The following is a 10,695-nucleotide window of genomic DNA, read 5'->3' on the forward strand; positions in this document are numbered from 1 at the left end:
ACCTACTACAAACGTGATCTATTAGCAGCGAGACAGAATCTAGGTTGCTGTCTAGTTTGGTGTTGTGATATAGGCACCGGTCCCGTTGGAGTTCCACAGCCTGGCGGAGCAGGTTCTGTAAACGCCTCGGAGGAAGCATCACTGACGGGGGCAGGTAGGCTTCAGAGGAGTTAGGAAGGAAAAACAAATGAAGAAAAAAAGACTTATCAAAAGCAAGTTACAAGTAAGAGCATACCTTGATTTGAGTGGTTTTAGAAGAGACCTTAGTAAATAATAGCACACAGCTTGTTGAATTTACAGCTATACACCTGGAATTAGAAGCATGAACTTCTGGAAAGCAGAGCTGTATGCAAGGTATTTGTTATTATAGAGTATGCTGTCCTGGCCAACAGGCCATTTACAAAAGCTAACTCAAAACTCAGTATTTAATAAAATCTATAAAGCTGCATAACACCACCACCAGCTGTGTTCCTTTAAGGAATTCTCTATCAGCACTATGAAAATGAACACCATGGGTTTTATCAGAGTATTGCAACAGCCACAAGAGAGGAGAAATCATAATTCAGAGCAAAGTATGAGACCACTATCAACCAGTACCTGTATAACTACTGGTTATAGACCACACTTGGTTTCCACCACTCACTGTGGCTGGCCTTTATAACACACACTTACCCCTCCCTAAACCACACATTTGATCACCAAGTTATATCATTACTGAATGTAACAGAGCCAAGAAGTAACAGTTCTTACTACAGTTTATCAGAGAAAGCAAAAGGTTAGGTACAAAAGATCAAAGGGTAAAGACACCTAAAGGTATCCCCATGAACCAAGAAATACAAAAAACCAACCAGCCAGCAAACACAGTCAATTCCCTGGGATGTGTAAATTACACTGGATTTAAGAGAGGTGAGAAGAAATTCTAAACACTAGAACATCTTACTCTGGAGTTTGTCCAAAAGTTTAGATCTGGAAGCTGTTCCTTTCCCTTCCCACTCTGCTTTTGCACGCAAGTCCTCTGCATGGCTACACATCAGGTACCTGTTTCAAAAGTGCACATACACCAACAGACCAAGTCTTTTTGGAATCATTCTTTTCACTTTTAAGCATGATACATATCATAACATTTTTAACGAACTGTGAACAGGTAAGTTAAGCTTGAGACCAACATGGAATAAGGCAGGAAACTATTGCACACAAACACACATCTGCAAACTGCCCATACAAAAAAGAAAACCAAACACAATTTTAGGATGCTAGAAATGTCTTATTTTCATCTAAGAACAAACCAGATTAAACTCAATTAAATTTTAAGGAAACTGGCTAATAATTCTCAAGATCAACCGACCATACATATATACATACAAATTAATTTGGGTTCTAGTAGTATTAAAATATATCATCATCTGGTTGTTTTCAAACATCTGAAACAAAATACTGTCTATTGAACAGCATTCTTTACTTAGCATTCTACCACATCTCAGTACAGCTTATTATTCACCAGGATAGTAGCTTGAGTCTTCACAACATCAGCTATCAAAAGCCATAGACTTCCTTAAAAAACTTCTCTGCAAGTGCTCTCAAAATCCAAACACTTACCCACTGAGGACATGAATGCGTTCTGTATTATATTTCAGAGGCGTCAGTTCACAGCGTAGAACCTGAAGTGCCTCCAGGACCTTGCCATCCTCCAGGTACTCCAGGTACTTCTGCTGCAGCAGCAAAAACTTCATCCTCTGACATGACAGAAAGCAGCAGTCAGGGGAAAAAGGTTGACTGAAGTTTCAGAAAACGTTTGAGCCTAAACAGAACAGTAGAAACCATTCTACTATGCCCTTCAGAAAGACAGCTCTAAGTAATGTTTCATTACTCAATTTCTTTTGTTGGCTTTTCAACAACAGTGCAGCTATTAAGCTATCCATGAATTTCTTCCCTGCCTGATGGGGCTCCAAGTATGTTCCTATCATTCCTCAGATCTCTCCTGCAATTGTTCCCATTTTCACCGGCTTTCTCTTTAGTCATCATTCTTTAAACCCTGCATTATTCAGGTTTTCTGGCAAAACATTCCATCAACAAAAGGACCCCAAATCAGCTACTCACATATTTAAGACTGCATGACAGCACAGAACACAGGGCAACTCATCAAGTTCTCACACTGCTTACATAGGTGTTGACACAGATTGTTTGCATAGCTGTATAAAATGTAATAGTAACAAACTGACACGGCCTAAGTTTTGGGGTGGTGTTTTTTGGTTTTTTTTTGGTTGGTTTTTTTTGGTTTTTTTTTTTTTGTAGTTCCACGTTTACTTGTTTTCCTTGGGTGTTGTTTTCAGTATTACAGAAAAAAAACCAGTTTCCTATATTTAGGAGTCACTTCAACACTCTGAATTAAGTGCTGTAACTTCATAGCATTCCTTTCACTTTTACAGTTTTTAGTTGTTTTCTTTAAAAAAAAAAAAGAAAAGTCCACTCTGCTAACAAATATCTGTGAGTAAAAAAATAAATTAGGCATTAAGTTACTATGTTAAAATTTTTAATAGTAATTTAGTACGAACACACTTTGGTTGTTTCTGGATAAAAGCAAGTATCTTGTGTTTGCACATATTCTTTACTGCTACCAGAAATGCCAGGTTTAGTCCAAAAACTCATCAGGTTGAAGAGGAAAATTAGGAAAATGTTCATGCTTAGACAAACTGTTAAGACATAGACTGGAGATAAAGTGTAGCAAACTACATTTGCTTTTCTAATGAATACACCACCAGTTTCCTCTGCTTTCATCAGACCTCAGGCACCTCACTATTTTCATGCTCATATTTGGTCAATGTTTACTTAGTTACAAACACACTGCCAGCCTCCTTAAGTAGAGGGATAATCAGGAAGTTTAAGATGTTCCTGTCCTATTAAAGCTCACATCAAAGTTTAAGGCTCACTAGATGTTAAATTCAGAGTTAAAACATAATGCATTTTCATTTCCAGAGACATTCAGTTCTTCAAAAGAATGAAGATTCCACATACAGTGCTATTAATTTACCACACAGCTTTGTGAAGCATAAAACATGACACAGTAAAGATGATTTATGTTCAAACTTGTCTGTAGTGCTCTGCTGTCCTGTATCTGATAGGCAAACCTGTATTACACTCCCAATCCAGCTCTTTAGTTTATCTGTATTTGGAATTATTAGACCATTACTGTACAGTTCATCCAGGTGAGACAACTTTTTTTGATGTTCTGACATATGAAAAACCAAATTAAAGATATTCCAATTATTTACTAGCCCAGTGGTTGGCTCCATACAGCAGGCCATTGGCTCCATACAGCAGGCCAGCAGACCCCACACTGTTTGCTTATATACCAGCAGCAGGAGAGGCAAGAACTTCCCCCACCAGCTGTGCACATGCTTTCCAGGATACATGGAAATGCCCAGGTAGCAGACACACACTATATTTCACTGCTTTTGGTCACCTCACACTGATGATCACCACCAGATCAGAAACAGACTGATATTTCCAGTTTGGAATAAGAACTGTAATCCCTCCCCTATCATCCCTCTCCATCCACTGCGTGTGACATTTAATTTATAACATATTTCCTACCTTTTCTCCCTCCTTACTTTCAGGACTTGGCACATTAATTTAATTTTGTTAGAGGAAAATCTAAAAAGAGTAGAAAAACCCTGTAACATGGGTTTTATAACAGCAGTCTCAGGAATTCCATGAAAGCATTACAGGAATATTACCATTAAAAATGCTGTTGCCAAAGAGGTGTAATTTCAGTTCTAGGCTAGAAAGTATTTCTTAAAAAAAGAGCTCATCAGTGCCATGTGTGAATTAGGCATATTAGGAACATAAAGGCCTCCAGAAAAACAAAATATTATACATTTCATGCAGCAATCTAGCATTCCCATAATGGAGAATTAGAATAAGAGATAAGCAACTTATTGATAACAGAGGGCAGGGACTAAAGTCTTCATGGGGGAAATTGAATTGCTAAGCTGTTCTGGTAACTGCTCCAAAACTTGCCCTACAGCATACTCAAACAATGGCATGAATTTCCTTAAGGCAAGAGTCATACTCCAGTAACATCACACTGCAAGTAATTTTTCAACACTGGGACACTCATGGCCTCCTACTTCTCATTTTTGTGCAATTAGTGTCTTTGCTGACAAACAGATTTTTCTCAACTCCTTTACACCCTCCTAATACTACTCCTAATTTCTTCCAACACCACCCTGTACAAAATTCAAGACCATTTTGGGTACATCATCTCTTTCACAGCCCAAACAACCTCTTCTGGAAGGAAAGAGAACTGTTGAAAATACTGACAACTGTAAATCAAAAGCACAAACTCCACTGATTAAGTAGCTTATTCTTTCTCCTTAGTTGCCTTACAGAGAGGGGAATTCAAAATGACCATAATTAAAACCATAACAAAGTAACACAAGTGCCTGGGATTTATTATCATCTCAGTGTTTGCAACGGAAATTCAACATCATTACACTCATTACTGCTGAACAATTTAAAATTCATACACCACCTTTGCTTAGCTTATAGCCAAGATTCCTAACCCTGATGGACCCCTGGAAAAGTCCAATCCAAGTGCCAGCACTGCAGTCTGTCTGGTTTTATTCAGTTATTACTATCTCATCCTGTCTTTCACCTCTACACAGAGGATGAGGATAAAGTGCATTACTTTGTTGTTTCTACAAGCTATTATTTAAGTGTAAATTGAACTTTGATTACCCTGGGGCAAAACTAAGAGTTAACAGATTTACAGGGTTTTGTTTGCTTGCTTCAATGTATGCACTATTAGCATTTTTCTTTCTTCAAACTACAGCCTTGGATTACTAACACAAATGCTTAGTACTGTTCTCCTTCCTTGCCCTAACTGTTATTAGGAAAGCCAGAATCCTAAATTCTAGGAAGTCTGGCATGTACGTAACTCACCATCACTGCATAACCAAAGATGAAAACCTCAGCAAACAAAGCAGTGAAAAAGATGAAAACCTCAGCAAACAAAGCTGCGAAAGGAGCAGGACAAACATACTGCACACAGGCAAGAAATTGGGCCATTCTGATCATTAACTGTAACCAGCAGTGAATCTTCAGAAGTTTGATGAACAAAATGAAAACTAACTTTAGGTCTAGATTTTGGTGTTATTTTCCACCTGTGTATCTTAGCAAGCTCCACAACAGTTTTATTAATGTACTAGGAGTCTAAAATAAGTAAACATTGCTGAAACAAGTGCTCTTTGAAATTAAATAGGTAGCTAAAACACATGGTGAAATTATCAGCAGATGTTTCAAAACAAACTCAACACAGTAGCTACTACTTACAGCCTGCAGAACTAAGACCTCAGTTTTCTTTATGCTGTAGTTTTTTACTGTGAGAGTTTTGTAAAACATTGATGGTAGCACTAAAAAAAACAATCCAAAACTTAAAACGCCCTGATATGTAAAGGGCAGAAAACATTGTGCTCTACAGAATTCAGCAAGGAATTTAATAAGGCTTCAACCATACCGAGTCCTGCCACACAGGGAGCAATTAACCCCAGTAGGGAACTGCCCTTAATGCTGGCAGCAAGAGGGACACCACGCAGGCAGGTGGAGCACTTTAATCAAATGATAATATTTAGCTCACTTTTTAGATGGTATTGCCTGCTGCAGGCTGTATACCTCTGGAATAAGTAAAGAGAACAATTTTAAGGTATTTTTTGGATGATTGGAGAGGAATAACCCCAAAGTTTCCTCCTAGGTGCAATTAAGTACCCAAGACATATGCCATCACATGCTTGAGTAGCCCCAAAGTAAGCAAAACCTCAGGCTGGCTTGAAGTTGGTGTTTTTTAACTGTTACTGAAGGAAAAACATCATGCTTGATTCAATTATAAAGTTTTCCTATAGATTTTGTAAGGCAGCTGTATCTTATATGCTGGAAAAGTAAACATGACTACTCATACACTGCACAGCACTCAGTTGTGTTAACACTAACAGAAATAGCAAACTGTCCTGTGTGCCACCACACCCTCCCCCCCAGTATCAACACACTGCATCGAAGCTTTAAAAATTGACATCGGGCACTTCAAATTTAGTGTTTTCATCTGTAGAACTTAAAGCACTTAGCAGAAATCAGGAAATTAAACACTAGTAGGATTTTTTAAATACATATGCATCTCCCTTTACTGACCAGACATTTCAAAAGCAACTATGTATCCTGGTTATTTTGTCCAGGTCATATTAACTGTGAGGAAAAAAAAAAAAGAAAAAAAACAAACCCACCCAAACCACAAACCAAAAACAAACCACAAAACACACACCCTACTTAGTTAAATACTCCCTGTGTCATCTAAATTTTTAGGTACCCATTCTTCTTGTACGCGCACATTTTTAAAACATCTAGTCATACAGTGTGAGTCACAAGTCAGGAAACTCAAAAGCCAGTTTTCTATTTTTAAAGAGCTACCTGCAGCAGCATCCTGTTTGGACTTTTCCTGATCAAGACATTTATCCCCTTCATTAGGTCTGACTTTACTGCAGTGGGGAATTCCTACAGAGCACAAAGCATCCCTCCTTACCTGTAATGATCTTTCTCTACCTTCCCAGCTGCTGACAGCACTAATACCCACCCAGAGCTTCAACCATGAGCACAGAAGCTGGACAGTGAGGGAGGAGGAGACTCTGTGCACGCAATGGAACACACACAAGCTCAACTTATCCTTGCAAAGAATGCTTACACATGTAAGATATTCAAAACTGTCACCCGTTTTAAATTATATGAAGTTAATATAAAGGAGATCAACTTTAAAAATAAAACAGTTAATACTGGTAAAGTTCAGTCTAAACCAAGTGTTTTTACTGCACCAAGCTTTATGGAACCAGTTAAGGTATCAATATTAATAATGCTCTTGGAGCCCTTCAGAACAACAGAAGGAAAACATTCTTTTTTCTCAAATTGAGTTCTCCAAGAAGTACAATGTTGATAGTTCAGTTAAACCTCTTGACTCACTAACATGCAAAACATTTTAATACCACAGACAAACTTTCTAACTTCAGAAGATAAAAACATGAGAAAATTTGTTTCAAATGACCATTCATATTCCCATATAGCAGTTCCATACTTTCAGGCTGCACAAACTGTTGAAAGCTGCATGCAGTATCCTCAACTCCTTCAGGTCTTTGACAAAAGAGAAAGTGAACCACTGGTCTAATTAAGAGGTGCTAAGCTTTCACTAAATTAATACAATCAAATGTAAATTTCTGTCAAGTACCCTCTGATGTTTTGTTAAACATCTGTTTTTCCTACTTCATTTCCTGTTCTCTTTTTTTCTCCCTCCCCCACCAGACAGGAAATTGTCTTGACAACAAATGAATCAGCTAGAAGTGGAACTAAGCAGCCATCAGCTGATTCCTCATTGTTTACAGTCACAGATACTTCAAAAAGCCTTGATACTGTTGGCTTCCTAAGTGACCATAACTGTTGTAACTTCATCTCATTAAAATAAACGTTTAAACACAAGAGAGCAAGCTCCTTGAAGAGCCAAGCGATGATTTGCATCTTGAGATCCAAAAATCAAAACAAGAAACACTTTACTCAAAGCAACTGAAATCATAACACATATTGTAATTGTCGAGTCACAGGATCTACCAACCTTCTATTTCTAGGTTTATCTTTTTTTTTTTTTTTTTTTTTTTTTAAAAAAAGCCACACAAAGAGAAAAAGCTCTAAATAAAATCCCAAACAGCAATACAAATGCATTTGCTCTTTAAAAGCCATCTGGAAAAGCAACAGTATTGTTCATGGTGTATAGTAGCCTCTATATTCTTGTAATGTCCTATTACAATGCCAACTCCACATTAGTATTAGTGCATTTCTAAACTTCTCTTCCCTCAAGAAAACCTAACTCCTATAAACACAGAGATTGTGAGAAGTATTTCAAGGTTGAAATTAGCATTCAACATAGGCAGTTTCTACAGAAACTGACCTATTTTAGGATTGCGACAGGATTTATATTTTATCATTTAGGTATGTTTAATAGAATTTTAACATTCAGTACACCAAATCTTAGCCTCAATACTTTTGGGCTGCCTATCTCATATTCTATTCTACAAAAAGTTCTGAAAAAAAAGATTAGTATGACGTTTGAGACAGCATGCAAGCAGCTTAAAGTAAACAAAAAAGAGAAAACAAGAACTATGGACACCAACTCCATAGTGAAAGATTACACCACTACAATTAGTCCAACTACACAGCTCTGAAAGAGTTCAAGTGTGCCTCTTACCACAATTGCATGCGGAGAATGCACTAAGGCCTTAAGTTCATTCAGGTCGTTCTCAGCCTGCAGAAATTGGCATAAGAGAAAAAAAAGTATATAAGGAGGATGAATTTTGAATTCTCTCATAGATACTATAAATTTCAGCAGTGGTTAATACAGTCCTATAAGCCCTACGTTACCTTATCCCATTCTCCTTCCATGACATGATTGCGGAATTTGGTAGCTGAAGGATGTTCTAAACGACATCCTGACTCTTGCATGAGAAGATCAACAGTCTGGCTGCAGGAGAGATACAGTGTAAAAAACCCGACCAGTTGCACCCTCACAAATACACCGCCTGCTACGATTAACAGTTTATCATATTTTAAAGTAACTTTAATAAAACAAGAATATGACGACCAGATTCAGATGCTTGTTCAAGCAGATGATCTCAGTTGCCTAAAACATGTAAAAAGCTACCTCTACCTAAAGGAAGTTGTCAAGGAACTTGAAAGCTTTGCTGAAGTACCATAAAGTACGTGACTTACCAGCCACCACAAACAGCCAGCCCTGCACAGAAGATAAACTTCATGAAGGAAGATACAGTCTAGAAAGCTGTTAGCTACTGGCTGCCATCCCCTGCCCCCTCCCTACCTCCCCCCCTAAATTAACAAGGAGAGCTAAAACATCTGGTAGAGGCCTAATTTTTTCTTCTTCATCACTTCTTAAAAGACTGGCTCCTTAAAAAAAAATAAACAAACTCAGGAACCTGTAGCCCTCCCCCTTTTATACTAAAAATAGCTTATTTACTGTGGTGTCATCTATGAATAGTCACGAGTTGTCTGCTGCTGTAAACTTGCCTCTTGTGTCAGAGGCAATTTATTTTATGGAATATGTTCTTTATAGCTGACCCATTCTGCAGTGTTTTGAAGACTTCTTTTGTGGCTACATAAGCACTTTGCAGGACTTCTCTACCCTCCTTCCAAAATGATGACATATTGGCTAGTTACACTGGCTAGTCACTTAGCTTTACTCACAAAGTGTTATGATTAAATACTTTAGACTTCCCCTATTCCACTGGGAAATTATTGTCTCTATTCTGATTTTAAGAAAGGGCCAACATTCTCATTTATTGTTTACAAGCAAGATTATTAGCACAAACACATGTCCAGCACAAATCTAGAGAGGCCTTCACCACTTAGAGGGCCAAAGGTTTCCAGAGTGAAACCAATCGGCCTTCTTAAGTGGCAGTTTACTTTGTGTCGTTTCCTCCGAGCTGACAAGCCAAATCTTGGAGCTCATCAGCGAAAAGCCGCCCCCCCACGCCCAGCTGCGGGCTCCATTATGTTTACCAGATAACTTCTCCCCCACTAACACATCGGTATCGATCTACCCTTATCGGTGTGCAACTCGACTTCCATATTGCCATCCCTGGCAGGGGAAGCTCCTGTCCTGTCCCTTCGCTACACACGGGCACGGGCTTGCAAAAACACAGCTCCGGCTCCCATTTTCCCGGGAGCGGGCCTGCCCCACCGCTCTCCCTAGCAGCCGGGCACTGCTCTCCCCTGGCCGGAGACCACCGGGCTGCGACGGGGCAGTTTTGGCCACCAAGCCCCCCCGCGCCGGGGGTCCCTTCCTCTGCCCTCCTCCCCGCTTGGGGCTGCCCATCCTCCCCGAGGCCCCGCACCGACCCTCCCCGCGGACGGCGGGGCTGCCCCGGCCCCGGGGGGACCCTCCGGTCAGGGCGCCGCAGGAAAGGAAGGAAGGAGCCTGCCCCCCGCCCCGGCCGCGCTGCCCCTCGCCCACCGCGGCCACTTACTTGAGCCCCAGCCCGTGGAGGTGCTGCCCGATCAGCCGGATCACGTCCTCGTCGGACTGCGAGAGCCGCTTCTTCTTCTTCAGGGCGCTGCCGCCGCCGCCGCCCCCCAGCTCGGCGGCGGCCGGGCCGGGCCCCCCGGCGGCGGGCACCCCGTTGTTGACGCCGAGCCCGCCGGGGCTGCCGCCGCCGGGGCCGCCGCTGTTGGCCGAGGGCAGCAGCCCGTTGGCGTGGGCCAGCTGCTCCCCGGCGGCCGTGCCCGCCGAGGCCTCGCCGTTCTGGGCGCCCAGGCAGCCCAGCTCCGGGCCCTGCGGCGGCGGCTGCTGCTGCTGCTGGCCCCCTCCCGCCCCGTTGGCCTGCATGGCGCTGCCGGCGATGCCGCCGCTGCTGCTGCTGCTGCCTCTGAGCGGGGCGGCGGCGGGGGCGAGCCCGGCGGGCACCGAGGGGGACTGGGACGAGGTGAGGCCTGCTCTGCCCGCGGAAGCCCCGGGCTCTCCTGCTCCCTCCGCCGCCGCCGGGGAGGCCCGGGCTTTCTTCCGCGGGGGCGGGGAGGCTCCGCCGGTGTCCGAGTCGGAGGAGGAGGAAGCGGAGGCCAGAGTTTCCTCGCCGAGAGCGGCCGTGGTGGGAAGCCGGG

General features: G+C 41.9%; 1 protein-coding gene across 2 annotated transcripts in view; it reads right to left on the reverse strand.

Annotated features, from left to right (window-relative positions):
- Nucleotides 1-10,433, reverse strand: part of WDR26 (WD repeat domain 26) — a 38,040-nt gene extending 27,607 nt beyond the window's left edge. For both annotated transcript variants that reach the window (XM_077781911.1, XM_021543295.3), the window contains exons 1-6: nucleotides 10,065-10,433; nucleotides 8,446-8,545; nucleotides 8,273-8,329; nucleotides 1,597-1,733; nucleotides 941-1,038; nucleotides 3-159 (exon numbers count right to left, since the gene is read on the reverse strand). In XM_077781911.1, the coding sequence (XP_077638037.1) occupies nucleotides 3-159; nucleotides 941-1,038; nucleotides 1,597-1,733; nucleotides 8,273-8,329; nucleotides 8,446-8,545; nucleotides 10,065-10,423 (908 nt within the window). In that variant the 5' untranslated portion in view covers nucleotides 10,424-10,433. The remainder of the gene's footprint in view (nucleotides 1-2; nucleotides 160-940; nucleotides 1,039-1,596; nucleotides 1,734-8,272; nucleotides 8,330-8,445; nucleotides 8,546-10,064) is intronic.
- Nucleotides 10,434-10,695: the final 262 nt, after the last annotated feature.

The sequence above is a fragment of the Lonchura striata genome, chromosome 3, assembly GCF_046129695.1.
Source record: "Lonchura striata isolate bLonStr1 chromosome 3, bLonStr1.mat, whole genome shotgun sequence".
Taxonomy (NCBI): Eukaryota; Metazoa; Chordata; class Aves; order Passeriformes; family Estrildidae; genus Lonchura; species Lonchura striata.